An 18,063-nucleotide genomic window follows, 5' to 3' on the forward strand; every position below is an offset into this window, starting at 1 on the left:
AGCAAGAACTAGTACTACTGCAATAAAAGGGACAACCGCAGTTTCTGTTGATACCACTACAGCACCTGGGAGCACAGCTATAGCTACCTCTACTGTTGCAGAGACATCCACAGCTGCGCTAGGGACCTCTTCCCCAGGAGAGACTACAGCAATATCTAGTACCCCTACAGCAGAAAAGACAACCATAGTTCCTCCTTCTACCAGCACAATCACTGAGAACCCGACTGTAGCCACGTCTATAATGCCGGAGACATCCACAACTCCTCTAGAGACCACATCCCCAACAGCAAAGTCAACAATAACTGGTAGCACGACGCTTGAAGAGACAACCATACTTTCCCTTCCTACAACTTCACAAGCTCAAAGCTCAGCAGCAGCCACCTCTAAAATGGGAGAAACATCCAGCCCTCGTCTAGAGACAACTTCTGCAGCAGAACCTACAGCAATAACTGATACTACCACAATAAAGGGGACCACCACAGTTCTTCTTCCTACGACTACACTACCTGGGAGCACAGCTCTAGCCAGCTCTACTATTCCAGAGACATCCACAGCTGCGCTAGAGACCTCGTCCCCAGCTCAGACTATAGGAATTATTAGTACTCCCACAGTAGAGGGTATAACCACGCTTCCCCTTCTAACTAGTTCAGAATCTGAAAGTACAGCGGTAGCCAGCTCTACCTTGGGAGAGACACCCACTTCCACTCTCCACAATACTTCTCCTTCTGAATCAACAGCAATAACTAGTACCACTACAGTTGCCGAGACAACCATACTTTCCCTTCCTACAACTTCAGAACCTCAAAGCACAGCTGGAGCCACATCTCCCACAGGAGAAACATCCATCTCAACTCTAGGGAGGACATCTGCAGTTGAAACAACAGCAATAACTAGTACTACTGCAATAAAAGGGACAACCGCAGTTTCTGTTGATACCACTACAGCACCTGGGAGCACAGCTATAGCTACCTCTACTGTTGCAGAGACATCCACAGCTGCGCTAGGGACCTCTTCCCCAGGAGAGACTACAGCAATATCTAGTACCCCTACAGCAGAAAAGACAACCATAGTTCCTCCTTCTACCAGCACAATCACTGAGAACCCGACTGTAGCCACGTCTATAATGCCAGAGACATCCACAACTCCTCTAGAGACCACATCCCCAACAGCAAAGACAACAGTAACTGGTAGCACGACGCTTGAAGAGACAACCATACTTTCCCTTCCTACAACTTCACAAGCTCAAAGCTCAGCAGCAGCCACCTCTAAAATGAGAGAAACATCTAGCCCTCGTCTAGAGACAACTTCTGCAGCAGAACCTACAGCAATAACTGATACTACCACAATAAAGGGGACCACCACAGTACTTCTTCCTACGACTACACTACCTGGGAGCACAGCTCTAGCCAGCTCTACTATTCCAGAGACATCCACAGCTGCGCTAGAGACCTCTTCCCCAGCTCAGACTACAGGAATTATTAGTACTCCCACAGTAGAGGGTACAACCACGCTTCCCCTTCTAACTAGTTCAGAATCTGAAAGTACAGCGGTAGCCAGCTCTACCTTGGGAGAAACACCCACTTCCACTCTCCACAATACTTCTCCTTCTGAATCAACAGCAATAACTAGTACCACTACAGTTGCCGAGACAACCATACTTTCCCTTCCTACAACTTCAGAACCTCAAAGCACAGCTGGAGCCACATCTCCCAGAGGAGAAACATCCATCTCAACTCTAGGGAGGACATCTGCAGTTGAAACAACAGCAATAACTAGTACTACTGCAATAAAAGGGACAACCGCAGTTTCTGTTGATACCACTACAGCACCTGGGAGCACAGCTATAGCTACCTCTACTGTTGCAGAGACATCCACAGCTGCGCTAGGGACCTCTTCCCCAGGAGAGACTACAGCAATATCTAGTACCCCTACAGCAGAAAAGACAACCATAGTTCCTCCTTCTACCAGCACAATCACTGAGAACCCGACTGTAGCCACGTCTATAATGCCAGAGACATCCACAACTCCTCTAGAGACCACATCCCCAACAGCAAAGACAACAGTAACTGGTAGGACGACACTTGAAGAGACAACCATACTTTCCCTTCCTACAACTTCAGAAGCACAAAGCTCAGCAGCAGCCACCTCTAAAATGGGAGAAACATCCAGCCCTCGTCTAGAGACAACTTCTGCAGCAGAACCTACAGCAATAACTGATACTACCACAATAAAGGGGACCACCACAGTACTTCTTCCTACGACTACACTACCTGGGAGCACAGCTCTAGCCAGCTCTACTATTCCAGAGACATCCACAGCTGCGCTAGAGACCTCTTCCCCAGCTCAGACTACAGGCATTATTAGTACTACCACAGTAGAGGGTACAACCACGCTTCCCCTTCTAACTAGTTCAGAATCTGAAAGTACAGCGGTAGCCAGCTCTACCTTGGGAGAGACACCCACTTCTACTCTCCACAATACTTCTCCTTCTGAATCAACAGCAATAACTAGTACCACTACAGTTGCCGAGACAACCATACTTTCCCTTCCTACAACTTCAGAACCTCAAAGCACAGCTGGAGCCACATCTCCCACAGGAGAAACATCCATCTCAACTCTAGGGAGGACATCTGCAGTTGAAACAACAGCAATAACTAGTACTACTGCAATAAAAGGGACAACCGCAGTTTCTGTTGATACCACTACAGCACCTGGGAGCACAGCTATAGCTACCTCTACTGTTGCAGAGACATCCACAGCTGCGCTAGGGACCTCTTCCCCAGGAGAGACTACAGCAATATCTAGTACCCCTACAGCAGAAAAGACAACCATAGTTCCTCCTTCTACCAGCACAATCACTGAGAACCCGACTGTAGCCACGTCTATAATGCCAGAGACATCCACAACTCCTCTAGAGACCACATCCCCAACAGCAAAGACAACAATAACTGGTAGCACGACACTTGAAGAGACAACCATACTTTCCCTTCCTACAACTTCACAAGCACAAAGCTCAGCAGCAGCCACCTCTAAAATGGGAGAAACATCCAGCCCTCGTCTAGAGACAACTTCTGCAGCAGAACCTACAGCAATAACTGATACTACCACAATAAAGGGGACCACCACAGTACTTCTTCCTACGACTACACTACCTGGGAGCACAGCTCTAGCCAGCTCTACTATTCCAGAGACATCCACAGCTGCGCTAGAGACCTCTTCCCCAGCTCAGACTACAGGCATTATTAGTACTACCACAGTAGAGGGTACAACCACGCTTCCCCTTCTAACTAGTTCAGAATCTGAAAGTACAGCGGTAGCCAGCTCTACCTTGGGAGAGACACCCACTTCTACTCTCCACAATACTTCTCCTTCTGAATCAACAGCAATAACTAGTACCACTACAGTTGCCGAGACAACCATACTTTCCCTTCCTACAACTTCAGAACCTCAAAGCACAGCTGGAGCCACATCTCCCACAGGAGAAACATCCATCTCAACTCTAGGGAGGACATCTGCAGTTGAAACAACAGCAATAACTAGTACTACTGCAATAAAAGGGACAACCGCAGTTTCTGTTGATACCACTACAGCACCTGGGAGCACAGCTATAGCTACCTCTACTGTTGCAGAGACATCCACAGCTGCGCTAGGGACCTCTTCCCCAGGAGAGACTACAGCAATATCTAGTACCCCTACAGCAGAAAAGACAACCATAGTTCCTCCTTCTACCAGCACAATCACTGAGAACCTGACTGTAGCCACGTCTATAATGCCAGAGACATCCACAACTCCTCTAGAGACCACATCCCCAACAGCAAAGACAACAATAACTGGTAGCACGACGCTTGAAGAGACAACCATACTTTCCCTTCCTACAACTTCACAAGCTCAAAGCTCAGCAGCAGCCACCTCTAAAATGGGAGAAACATCCAGCCCTCGTCTAGAGACAACTTCTGCAGCAGAACCTACAGCAATAACTGATACTACCACAATAAAGGGGACCACCACAGTACTTCTTCCTACGACTACACTACCTGGGAGCACAGCTCTAGCCAGCTCTACTATTCCAGAGACATCCACAGCTGCGCTAGAGACCTCTTCCCCAGCTCAGACTACAGGCATTATTAGTACTACCACAGTAGAGGGTACAACCACGCTTCCCCTTCTAACTAGTTCAGAATCTGAAAGTACAGCGGTAGCCAGCTCTACCTTGGGAGAGACACCCACTTCTACTCTCCACAATACTTCTCCTTCTGAATCAACAGCAATAACTAGTACCACTACAGTTGCCGAGACAACCATACTTTCCCTTCCTACAACTTCAGAACCTCAAAGCACAGCTGGAGCCACATCTCCCAGAGGAGAAACATCCATCTCAACTCTAGGGAGGACATCTGCAGTTGAAACAACAGCAATAACTAGTACTACTGCAATAAAAGGGACAACCGCAGTTTCTGTTGATACCACTACAGCACCTGGGAGCACAGCTATAGCTACCTCTACTGTTGCAGAGACATCCACAGCTGCGCTAGGGACCTCTTCCCCAGGAGAGACTACAGCAATATCTAGTACCCCTACAGCAGAAAAGACAACCATAGTTCCTCCTTCTACCAGCACAATCACTGAGAACCCGACTGTAGCCACGTCTATAATGCCAGAGACATCCACAACTCCTCTAGAGACCACATCCCCAACAGCGAAGTCAACAATAACTGGTAGGACGACACTTGAAGAGACAACCATACTTTCCCTTCCTACAACTTCACAAGCACAAAGCTCAGCAGCAGCCACCTCTAAAATGGGAGAAACATCCAGCCCTCGTCTAGAGACAACTTCTGCAGCAGAACCTACAGCAATAACTGATACTACCACAATAAAGGGGACCACCACAGTACTTCTTCCTACGACTACACTACCTGGGAGCACAGCTCTAGCCAGCTCTACTATTCCAGAGACATCCACAGCTGCGCTAGAGACCTCTTCCCCAGCTCAGACTACAGGCATTATTAGTACTACCACAGTAGAGGGTACAACCACGCTTCCCCTTCTAACTAGTTCAGAATCTGAAAGTACAGCGGTAGCCAGCTCTACCTTGGGAGAGACACCCACTTCTACTCTCCACAATACTTCTCCTTCTGAATCAACAGCAATAACTAGTACCACTACAGTTGCCGAGACAACCATACTTTCCCTTCCTACAACTTCAGAACCTCAAAGCACAGCTGGAGCCACATCTCCCACAGGAGAAACATCCATCTCAACTCTAGGGAGGACATCTGCAGTTGAAACAACAGCAATAACTAGTACTACTGCAATAAAAGGGACAACCGCAGTTTCTGTTGATACCACTACAGCACCTGGGAGCACAGCTATAGCTACCTCTACTGTTGCAGAGACATCCACAGCTGCGCTAGGGACCTCTTCCCCAGGAGAGACTACAGCAATATCTAGTACCCCTACAGCAGAAAAGACAACCATAGTTCCTCCTTCTACCAGCACAATCACTGAGAACCCGACTGTAGCCACGTCTATAATGCCAGAGACATCCACAACTCCTCTAGAGACCACATCCCCAACAGCAAAGACAACAATAACTGGTAGCACGACACTTGAAGAGACAACCATACTTTCCCTTCCTACAACTTCACAAGCACAAAGCTCAGCAGCAGCCACCTCTAAAATGGGAGAAACATCCAGCCCTCGTCTAGAGACAACTTCTGCAGCAGAACCTACAGCAATAACTGATACTACCACAATAAAGGGGACCACCACAGTACTTCTTCCTACGACTACACTACCTGGGAGCACAGCTCTAGCCAGCTCTACTATTCCAGAGACATCCACAGCTGCGCTAGAGACCTCTTCCCCAGCTCAGACTACAGGCATTATTAGTACTACCACAGTAGAGGGTACAACCACGCTTCCCCTTCTAACTAGTTCAGAATCTGAAAGTACAGCGGTAGCCAGCTCTACCTTGGGAGAGACACCCACTTCTACTCTCCACAATACTTCTCCTTCTGAATCAACAGCAATAACTAGTACCACTACAGTTGCCGAGACAACCATACTTTCCCTTCCTACAACTTCAGAACCTCAAAGCACAGCTGGAGCCACATCTCCCACAGGAGAAACATCCATCTCAACTCTAGGGAGGACATCTGCAGTTGAAACAACAGCAATAACTAGTACTACTGCAATAAAAGGGACAACCGCAGTTTCTGTTGATACCACTACAGCACCTGGGAGCACAGCTATAGCTACCTCTACTGTTGCAGAGACATCCACAGCTGCGCTAGGGACCTCTTCCCCAGGAGAGACTACAGCAATATCTAGTACCCCTACAGCAGAAAAGACAACCATAGTTCCTCCTTCTACCAGCACAATCACTGAGAACCCGACTGTAGCCACGTCTATAATGCCAGAGACATCCACAACTCCTCTAGAGACCACATCCCCAACAGCAAAGACAACAGTAACTGGTAGGACGACACTTGAAGAGACAACCATACTTTCCCTTCCTACAACTTCACAAGCTCAAAGCTCAGCAGCAGCCACCTCTAAAATGGGAGAAACATCCAGCCCTCGTCTAGAGACAACTTCTGCAGCAGAACCTACAGCAATAACTGATACTACCACAATAAAGGGGACCACCACAGTACTTCTTCCTACGACTACACTACCTGGGAGCACAGCTCTAGCCAGCTCTACTATTCCAGAGACATCCACAGCTGCGCTAGAGACCTCTTCCCCAGCTCAGACTACAGGCATTATTAGTACTACCACAGTAGAGGGTACAACCACGCTTCCCCTTCTAACTAGTTCAGAATCTGAAAGTACAGCGGTAGCCAGCTCTACCTTGGGAGAGACACCCACTTCCTACTCTCCACAATACTTCTCCTTCTGAATCAACAGCAATAACTAGTACCACTACAGTTGCCGAGACAACCATACTTTCCCTTCCTACAACTTCAGAACCTCAAAGCACAGCTGGAGCCACATCTCCCACAGGAGAAACATCCATCTCAACTCTAGGGAGGACATCTGCAGTTGAAACAACAGCAATAACTAGTACTACTGCAATAAAAGGGACAACCGCAGTTTCTGTTGATACCACTACAGCACCTGGGAGCACAGCTATAGCTACCTCTACTGTTGCAGAGACATCCACAGCTGCGCTAGGGACCTCTTCCCCAGGAGAGACTACAGCAATATCTAGTACCCCTACAGCAGAAAAGACAACCATAGTTCCTCCTTCTACCAGCACAATCACTGAGAACCCGACTGTAGCCACGTCTATAATGCCAGAGACATCCACAACTCCTCTAGAGACCACATCCCCAACAGCAAAGACAACAGTAACTGGTAGCACGACGCTTGAAGAGACAACCATACTTTCCCTTCCTACAACTTCACAAGCTCAAAGCTCAGCAGCAGCCACCTCTAAAATGGGAGAAACATCCAGCCCTCGTCTAGAGACAACTTCTGCAGCAGAACCTACAGCAATAACTGATACTACCACAATAAAGGGGACCACCACAGTACTTCTTCCTACGACTACACTACCTGGGAGCACAGCTCTAGCCAGCTCTACTATTCCAGAGACATCCACAGCTGCGCTAGAGACCTCTTCCCCAGCTCAGACTACAGGCATTATTAGTACTACCACAGTAGAGGGTACAACCACGCTTCCCCTTCTAACTAGTTCAGAATCTGAAAGTACAGCGGTAGCCAGCTCTACCTTGGGAGAGACACCCACTTCTACTCTCCACAATACTTCTCCTTCTGAATCAACAGCAATAACTAGTACCACTACAGTTGCCGAGACAACCATACTTTCCCTTCCTACAACTTCAGAACCTCAAAGCACAGCTGGAGCCACATCTCCCACAGGAGAAACATCCATCTCAACTCTAGGGAGGACATCTGCAGTTGAAACAACAGCAATAACTAGTACTACTGCAATAAAAGGGACAACCGCAGTTTCTGTTGATACCACTACAGCACCTGGGAGCACAGCTATAGCTACCTCTACTGTTGCAGAGACATCCACAGCTGCGCTAGGGACCTCTTCCCCAGGAGAGACTACAGCAATATCTAGTACCCCTACAGCAGAAAAGACAACCATAGTTCCTCCTTCTACCAGCACAATCACTGAGAACCCGACTGTAGCCACGTCTATAATGCCAGAGACATCCACAACTCCTCTAGAGACCACATCCCCAACAGCAAAGACAACAATAACTGGTAGCACGACACTTGAAGAGACAACCATACTTTCCCTTCCTACAACTTCACAAGCTCAAAGCTCAGCAGCAGCCACCTCTAAAATGGGAGAAACATCCAGCCCTCGTCTAGAGACAACTTCTGCAGCAGAACCTACAGCAATAACTGATACTACCACAATAAAGGGGACCACCACAGTACTTCTTCCTACGACTACACTACCTGGGAGCACAGCTCTAGCCAGCTCTACTATTCCAGAGACATCCACAGCTGCGCTAGAGACCTCTTCCCCAGCTCAGACTACAGGCATTATTAGTACTACCACAGTAGAGGGTACAACCACGCTTCCCCTTCTAACTAGTTCAGAATCTGAAAGTACAGCGGTAGCCAGCTCTACCTTGGGAGAGACACCCACTTCTACTCTCCACAATACTTCTCCTTCTGAATCAACAGCAATAACTAGTACCACTACAGTTGCCGAGACAACCATACTTTCCCTTCCTACAACTTCAGAACCTCAAAGCACAGCTGGAGCCACATCTCCCACAGGAGAAACATCCATCTCAACTCTAGGGAGGACATCTGCAGTTGAAACAACAGCAATAACTAGTACTACTGCAATAAAAGGGACAACCGCAGTTTCTGTTGATACCACTACAGCACCTGGGAGCACAGCTATAGCTACCTCTACTGTTGCAGAGACATCCACAGCTGCGCTAGGGACCTCTTCCCCAGGAGAGACTACAGCAATATCTAGTACCCCTACAGCAGAAAAGACAACCATAGTTCCTCCTTCTACCAGCACAATCACTGAGAACCCGACTGTAGCCACGTCTATAATGCCAGAGACATCCACAACTCCTCTAGAGACCACATCCCCAACAGCAAAGACAACAGTAACTGGTAGCACGACACTTGAAGAGACAACCATACTTTCCCTTCCTACAACTTCACAAGCTCAAAGCTCAGCAGCAGCCACCTCTAAAATGAGAGAAACATCTAGCCCTCGTCTAGAGACAACTTCTGCAGCAGAACCTACAGCAATAACTGATACTACCACAATAAAGGGGACCACCACAGTACTTCTTCCTACGACTACACTACCTGGGAGCACAGCTCTAGCCAGCTCTACTATTCCAGAGACATCCACAGCTGCGCTAGAGACCTCTTCCCCAGCTCAGACTACAGGCATTATTAGTACTACCACAGTAGAGGGTACAACCACGCTTCCCCTTCTAACTAGTTCAGAATCTGAAAGTACAGCGGTAGCCAGCTCTACCTTGGGAGAGACACCCACTTCTACTCTCCACAATACTTCTCCTTCTGAATCAACAGCAATAACTAGTACCACTACAGTTGCCGAGACAACCATACTTTCCCTTCCTACAACTTCAGAACCTCAAAGCACAGCTGGAGCCACATCTCCCACAGGAGAAACATCCATCTCAACTCTAGGGAGGACATCTGCAGTTGAAACAACAGCAATAACTAGTACTACTGCAATAAAAGGGACAACCGCAGTTTCTGTTGATACCACTACAGCACCTGGGAGCACAGCTATAGCTACCTCTACTGTTGCAGAGACATCCACAGCTGCGCTAGGGACCTCTTCCCCAGGAGAGACTACAGCAATATCTAGTACCCCTACAGCAGAAAAGACAACCATAGTTCCTCCTTCTACCAGCACAATCACTGAGAACCCGACTGTAGCCACGTCTATAATGCCAGAGACATCCACAACTCCTCTAGAGACCACATCCCCAACAGCAAAGACAACAGTAACTGGTAGCACGACGCTTGAAGAGACAACCATACTTTCCCTTCCTACAACTTCACAAGCTCAAAGCTCAGCAGCAGCCACCTCTAAAATGAGAGAAACATCTAGCCCTCGTCTAGAGACAACTTCTGCAGCAGAACCTACAGCAATAACTGATACTACCACAATAAAGGGGACCACCACAGTACTTCTTCCTACGACTACACTACCTGGGAGCACAGCTCTAGCCAGCTCTACTATTCCAGAGACATCCACAGCTGCGCTAGAGACCTCTTCCCCAGCTCAGACTACAGGAATTATTAGTACTCCCACAGTAGAGGGTATAACCACGCTTCCCCTTCTAACTAGTTCAGAATCTGAAAGTACAGCGGTAGCCAGCTCTACCTTGGGAGAGACACCCACTTCCACTCTCCACAATACTTCTCCTTCTGAATCAACAGCAATAACTAGTACCACTACAGTTGCCGAGACAACCATACTTTCCCTTCCTACAACTTCAGAACCTCAAAGCACAGCTGGAGCCACATCTCCCACAGGAGAAACATCCATCTCAACTCTAGGGAGGACATCTGCAGTTGAAACAACAGCAATAACTAGTACTACTGCAATAAAAGGGACAACCGCAGTTTCTGTTGATACCACTACAGCACCTGGGAGCACAGCTATAGCTACCTCTACTGTTGCAGAGACATCCACAGCTGCGCTAGGGACCTCTTCCCCAGGAGAGACTACAGCAATATCTAGTACCCCTACAGCAGAAAAGACAACCATAGTTCCTCCTTCTACCAGCACAATCACTGAGAACCCGACTGTAGCCACGTCTATAATGCCAGAGACATCCACAACTCCTCTAGAGACCACATCCCCAACAGCAAAGACAACAATAACTGGTAGCACGACACTTGAAGAGACAACCATACTTTCCCTTCCTACAACTTCACAAGCTCAAAGCTCAGCAGCAGCCACCTCTAAAATGGGAGAAACATCCAGCCCTCGTCTAGAGACAACTTCTGCAGCAGAACCTACAGCAATAACTGATACTACCACAATAAAGGGGACCACCACAGTTCTTCTTCCTACGACTACACTACCTGGGAGCACAGCTCTAGCCAGCTCTACTATTCCAGAGACATCCACAGCTGCGCTAGAGACCTCGTCCCCAGCTCAGACTATAGGAATTATTAGTACTCCCACAGTAGAGGGTATAACCACGCTTCCCCTTCTAACTAGTTCAGAATCTGAAAGTACAGCGGTAGCCAGCTCTACCTTGGGAGAGACACCCACTTCTACTCTCCACAATACTTCTCCTTCTGAATCAACAGCAATAACTAGTACCACTACAGTTGCCGAGACAACCATACTTTCCCTTCCTACAACTTCAGAACCTCAAAGCACAGCTGGAGCCACATCTCCCACAGGAGAAACATCCATCTCAACTCTAGGGAGGACATCTGCAGTTGAAACAACAGCAATAACTAGTACTACTGCAATAAAAGGGACAACCGCAGTTTCTGTTGATACCACTACAGCACCTGGGAGCACAGCTATAGCTACCTCTACTGTTGCAGAGACATCCACAGCTGCGCTAGGGACCTCTTCCCCAGGAGAGACTACAGCAATATCTAGTACCCCTACAGCAGAAAAGACAACCATAGTTCCTCCTTCTACCAGCACAATCACTGAGAACCCGACTGTAGCCACGTCTATAATGCCAGAGACATCCACAACTCCTCTAGAGACCACATCCCCAACAGCAAAGACAACAGTAACTGGTAGCACGACACTTGAAGAGACAACCATACTTTCCCTTCCTACAACTTCACAAGCTCAAAGCTCAGCAGCAGCCACCTCTAAAATGAGAGAAACATCTAGCACTCGTCTAGAGACAACTTCTGCAGCAGAACCTACAGCAATAACTGATACTACCACAATAAAGGGGACCACCACAGTACTTCTTCCTACGACTACACTACCTGGGAGCACAGCTCTAGCCAGCTCTACTATTCCAGAGACATCCACAGCTGCGCTAGAGACCTCTTCCCCAGCTCAGACTACAGGCATTATTAGTACTACCACAGTAGAGGGTACAACCACGCTTCCCCTTCTAACTAGTTCAGAATCTGAAAGTACAGCGGTAGCCAGCTCTACCTTGGGAGAGACACCCACTTCTACTCTCCACAATACTTCTCCTTCTGAATCAACAGCAATAACTAGTACCACTACAGTTGCCGAGACAACCATACTTTCCTTCCTACAACTTCAGAACCTCAAAGCACAGCTGGAGCCACATCTCCCACAGGAGAAACATCCATCTCAACTCTAGGGAGGACATCTGCAGTTGAAACAACAGCAATAACTAGTACTACTGCAATAAAAGGGACAACCGCAGTTTCTGTTGATACCACTACAGCACCTGGGAGCACAGCTATAGCTACCTCTACTGTTGCAGAGACATCCACAGCTGCGCTAGGGACCTCTTCCCCAGGAGAGACTACAGCAATATCTAGTACCCCTACAGCAGAAAAGACAACCATAGTTCCTCCTTCTACCAGCACAATCACTGAGAACCCGACTGTAGCCACGTCTATAATGCCAGAGACATCCACAACTCCTCTAGAGACCACATCCCCAACAGCAAAGTCAACAATAACTGGTAGCACGACACTTGAAGAGACAACCATACTTTCCCTTCCTACAACTTCACAAGCTCAAAGCTCAGCAGCAGCCACCTCTAAAATGAGAGAAACATCTAGCACTCGTCTAGAGACAACTTCTGCAGCAGAACCTACAGCAATAACTGATACTACCACAATAAAGGGGACCACCACAGTACTTCTTCCTACGACTACACTACCTGGGAGCACAGCTCTAGCCAGCTCTACTATTCCAGAGACATCCACAGCTGCGCTAGAGACCTCTTCCCCAGCTCAGACTACAGGCATTATTAGTACTACCACAGTAGAGGGTACAACCACGCTTCCCCTTCTAACTAGTTCAGAATCTGAAAGTACAGCGGTAGCCAGCTCTACCTTGGGAGAGACACCCACTTCTACTCTCCACAATACTTCTCCTTCTGAATCAACAGCAATAACTAGTACCACTACAGTTGCCGAGACAACCATACTTTCCCTTCCTACAACTTCAGAACCTCAAAGCACAGCTGGAGCCACATCTCCCACAGGAGAAACATCCATCTCAACTCTAGGGAGGACATCTGCAGTTGAAACAACAGCAATAACTAGTACTACTGCAATAAAAGGGACAACCGCAGTTTCTGTTGATACCACTACAGCACCTGGGAGCACAGCTATAGCTACCTCTACTGTTGCAGAGACATCCACAGCTGCGCTAGGGACCTCTTCCCCAGGAGAGACTACAGCAATATCTAGTACCCCTACAGCAGAAAAGACAACCATAGTTCCTCCTTCTACCAGCACAATCACTGAGAACCCGACTGTAGCCACGTCTATAATGCCAGAGACATCCACAACTCCTCTAGAGACCACATCCCCAACAGCAAAGACAACAATAACTGGTAGCACGACACTTGAAGAGACAACCATACTTTCCCTTCCTACAACTTCACAAGCTCAAAGCTCAGCAGCAGCCACCTCTAAAATGGGAGAAACATCCAGCCCTCGTCTAGAGACAACTTCTGCAGCAGAACCTACAGCAATAACTGATACTACCACAATAAAGGGGACCACCACAGTTCTTCTTCCTACGACTACACTACCTGGGAGCACAGCTCTAGCCAGCTCTACTATTCCAGAGACATCCACAGCTGCGCTAGAGACCTCTTCCCCAGCTCAGACTACAGGCATTATTAGTACTACCACAGTAGAGGGTACAACCACGCTTCCCCTTCTAACTAGTTCAGAATCTGAAAGTACAGCGGTAGCCAGCTCTACCTTGGGAGAGACACCCACTTCTACTCTCCACAATACTTCTCCTTCTGAATCAACAGCAATAACTAGTACCACTACAGTTGCCGAGACAACCATACTTTCCCTTCCTACAACTTCAGAACCTCAAAGCACAGCTGGAGCCACATCTCCCACAGGAGAAACATCCATCTCAACTCTAGGGAGGACATCTGCAGTTGAAACAACAGCAATAACTAGTACTACTGCAATAAAAGGGACAACCGCAGTTTCTGTTGATACCACTACAGCACCTGGGAGCACAGCTATAGCTACCTCTACTGTTGCAGAGACATCCACAGCTGCGCTAGGGACCTCTTCCCCAGGAGAGACTACAGCAATATCTAGTACCCCTACAGCAGAAAAGACAACCATAGTTCCTCCTTCTACCAGCACAATCACTGAGAACCCGACTGTAGCCACGTCTATAATGCCAGAGACATCCACAACTCCTCTAGAGACCACATCCCCAACAGCAAAGTCAACAATAACTGGTAGGACGACACTTGAAGAGACAACCATACTTTTCCTTCCTACAACTTCACAAGCTCAAAGCTCAGCAGCAGTCACGTCTAAAATGGGAGAAACATCCAGCACTCGTCTAGAGACAACTTCTGCAGCAGAACCTACAGCAATAACTGATACTACCACAATAAAGGGGACCACCACAGTTCTTCTTCCTACGACTACAGTACCTGGGAGCACAGCTCTAGCCAGCTCTACTATTCCAGAGACATCCACAGCTGCGCTAGAGACCTCGTCCCCAGCTCAGACTATAGGAATTATTAGTAATACCACAGTAGAGGGTATAACCACACTTCCCCTTCTAACTAGTTCAGAATCTGAAAGTACAGCGGTAGCCAGCTCTACCTTGGGAGAAACACCCACTTCTACTCTCCACAATACTTCTCCTTCTGAATCAACAGCAATAACTAGTACCACTACAGTTGCCGAGACAACCATACTTTCCCTTCCTACAACTTCAGAACCTCAAAGCACAGCTGGAGCCACATCTCCCACAGGAGAAACATCCATCTCAACTCTAGGGAGGACATCTGCAGTTGAAACAACAGCAATAACTAGTACTACTGCAATAAAAGGGACAACCGCAGTTTCTATTGATACCACTACAGCACCTGGGAGCACAGCTATAGCTACCTCTACTGTTGCAGAGACATCCACAGCTGCGCTAGGGACCTCTTCCCTAGGAGAGACTACAGCAATATCTAGTACCCCTACAGCAGAAAAGACAACCATAGTTCCTCCTTCTACCAGCACAATCACTGAGAACCCGACTGTAGCCACGTCTATAATGCCAGAGACATCCACAACTCCTCTAGAGACCACATCCCCAACAGCAAAGACAACAGTAACTGGTAGGACGACACTTGAAGAGACAACCATACTTTTCCTTCCTACAACTTCACAAGCTCAAAGCTCAGCAGCAGCCACCTCTAAAATGAGAGAAACATCTAGCACTCGTCTAGAGACAACTTCTGCAGCAGAACCTACAGCAATAACTGATACTACCACAATAAAGGGGACCACCACAGTACTTCTTCCTACGACTACACTACCTGGGAGCACAGCTCTAGCCAGCTCTACTATTCCAGAGACATCCACAGCTGCGCTAGAGACCTCTTCCCCAGCTCAGACTACAGGCATTATTAGTACTACCACAGTAGAGGGTACAACCACGCTTCCCCTTCTAACTAGTTCAGAATCTGAAAGTACAGCGGGAGCCAGCTCTACCTTGGGAGAGACACCGACTTCTACTCTCCACAATACTTCTCCTTCTGAATCAACAGCAATAACTAGTACCACTACAGTTGCCGAGACAACCATACTTTTCCTTCCTACAACTTCAGAACCTCAAAGCACAACTGGAGCCACATCTCCCACAGGAGAAACATCCATCTCAACTCTAGGGAGGACATCTGCAGTTGAAACAACAGCAATAACTAGTACTACTGCAATAAAAGGGACAACCGCAGTTTCTGTTGATACCACTACAGCACCTGGGAGCACAGCTATAGCTACCTCTACTGTTGCAGAGACATCCACAGCTGCGCTAGGGACCTCTTCCCCAGGAGAGACTACAGCAATATCTAGTACCCCTACAGCAGAAAAGACAACCATAGTTCCTCCTTCTACCAGCACAATCACTGAGAACCCGACTGTAGCCACGTCTATAATGCCAGAGACATCCACAACTCCTCTAGAGACCACATCCCCAACAGCGAAGTCAACAATAACTGGTAGCACGACACTTGAAGAGACAACCATACTTTCCCTTCCTACAACTTCACAAGCTCAAAGCTCAGCAGCAGCCACCTCTAAAATGAGAGAAACATCTAGCACTCGTCTAGAGACAACTTCTGCAGCAGAACCTACAACAATAACTGATACTACCACAATAAAGGGGACCACAACAGTACTTCTTCCTACGACTACACTACCTGGGAGCACAGCTCTAGCCAGCTCTACTATTCCAGAGACATCCACAGCTGCGCTAGAGACCTCTTCCCCAGCTCAGACTACAGGCATTATTAGTACTACCACAGTAGAGGGTACAACCACGCTTCCCCTTCTAACTAGTTCAGAATCTGAAAGTACAGCGGTAGCCAGCTCTACCTTGGGAGAGACACCCACTTCTACTCTCCACAATACTTCTCCTTCTGAATCAACAGCAATAACTAGTACCACTACAGTTGCCGAGACAACCATACTTTCCCTTCCTACAACTTCAGAACCTCAAAGCACAGCTGGAGCCACATCTCCCACAGGAGAAACATCCATCTCAACTCTAGGGAGGACATCTGCAGTTGAAACAACAGCAATAACTAGTACTACTGCAATAAAAGGGACAACCGCAGTTTCTGTTGATACCACTACAGCACCTGGGAGCACAGCTATAGCTACCTCTACTGTTGCAGAGACATCCACAGCTGCGCTAGGGACCTCTTCCCCAGGAGAGACTACAGCAATATCTAGTACCCCTACAGCAGAAAAGACAACCATAGTTCCTCCTTCTACCAGCACAATCACTGAGAACCCGACTGTAGCCACGTCTATAATGCCAGAGACATCCACAACTCCTCTAGAGACCACATCCCCAACAGCAAAGACAACAGTAACTGGTAGCACGATGCTTGAAGAGACAACCATACTTTCCCTTCCTACAACTTCACAAGCTCAAAGCTCAGCAGCAGCCACCTCTAAAATGAGAGAAACATCTAGCCCTCGTCTAGAGACAACTTCTGCAGCAGAACCTACAGCAATAACTGATACTACCACAATAAAGGGGACCACCACAGTACTTCTTCCTACGACTATACTACCTGGGAGCACAGCTCTAGCCAGCTCTACTATTCCAGAGACATCCACAGCTGCGCTAGAGACCTCTTCCCCAGCTCAGACTACAGGCATTATTAGTACTACCACAGTAGAGGGTACAACCACGCTTCCCCTTCTAACTAGTTCAGAATCTGAAAGTACAGCGGTAGCCAGCTCTACGTTGGGAGAAACACCGACTTCTACTCTCCACAATACTTCTCCTTCTGAATCAACAGCAATAACTAGTACCACTACAGTTGCCGAGACAACCATACTTTCCCTTCCTACAACTTCAGAACCTCAAAGCACAGCTGGAGCCACATCTCCCACAGGAGAAACATCCATCTCAACTCTAGGGAGGACATCTGCAGTTGAAACAACAGCAATAACTAGTACTACTGCAATAAAAGGGACAACCGCAGTTTCTGTTGATACCACTACAGCACCTGGGAGCACAGCTATAGCTACCTCTACTGTTGCAGAGACATCCACAGCTGCGCTAGGGACCTCTTCCCCAGGAGAGACTACAGCAATATCTAGTACCCCTACAGCAGAAAAGACAACCATAGTTCCTCCTTCTACCAGCACAATCACTGAGAACCCGACTGTAGCCACGTCTATAATGCCAGAGACATCCACAACTCCTCTAGAGACCACATCCCCAACAGCAAAGTCAACAATAACTGGTAGCACGACACTTGAAGAGACAACCATACGTTCCCTTCCTACAACTTCACAAGCTCAAAGCTCAGCAGCAGTCACCTCTAAAATGGGAGAAACATCCAGCCCTCATCTAGAGACAAC

The 18,063-nt window shown here is 47.8% G+C and overlaps 1 protein-coding gene across 1 annotated transcript in view; it reads left to right on the forward strand.

Annotated features, from left to right (window-relative positions):
* The first annotated feature begins 388 nt into the window (after positions 1–388).
* MUC16 (mucin 16, cell surface associated) overlaps positions 389–18,063 on the forward strand; it is a 75,819-nt gene continuing 58,144 nt past the window's right edge. The window contains exons 1-8 of the mRNA XM_067562056.1: positions 389–617; positions 798–893; positions 4,548–4,775; positions 8,188–8,349; positions 10,354–10,509; positions 11,419–12,084; positions 12,411–12,653; positions 13,479–13,672. Coding sequence (XP_067418157.1) covers positions 389–617; positions 798–893; positions 4,548–4,775; positions 8,188–8,349; positions 10,354–10,509; positions 11,419–12,084; positions 12,411–12,653; positions 13,479–13,672 — 1,974 coding nt within the window. The remainder of the gene's footprint in view (positions 618–797; positions 894–4,547; positions 4,776–8,187; positions 8,350–10,353; positions 10,510–11,418; positions 12,085–12,410; positions 12,654–13,478; positions 13,673–18,063) is intronic.

Source organism: Emydura macquarii, unplaced genomic scaffold, assembly GCF_026122565.2.
Source record: "Emydura macquarii macquarii isolate MOO-44397 ecotype Brisbane River unplaced genomic scaffold, CSIRO-AGI_Emac_v2 contig_306, whole genome shotgun sequence".
NCBI classification, from domain to species: domain Eukaryota; kingdom Metazoa; phylum Chordata; order Testudines; family Chelidae; genus Emydura; species Emydura macquarii.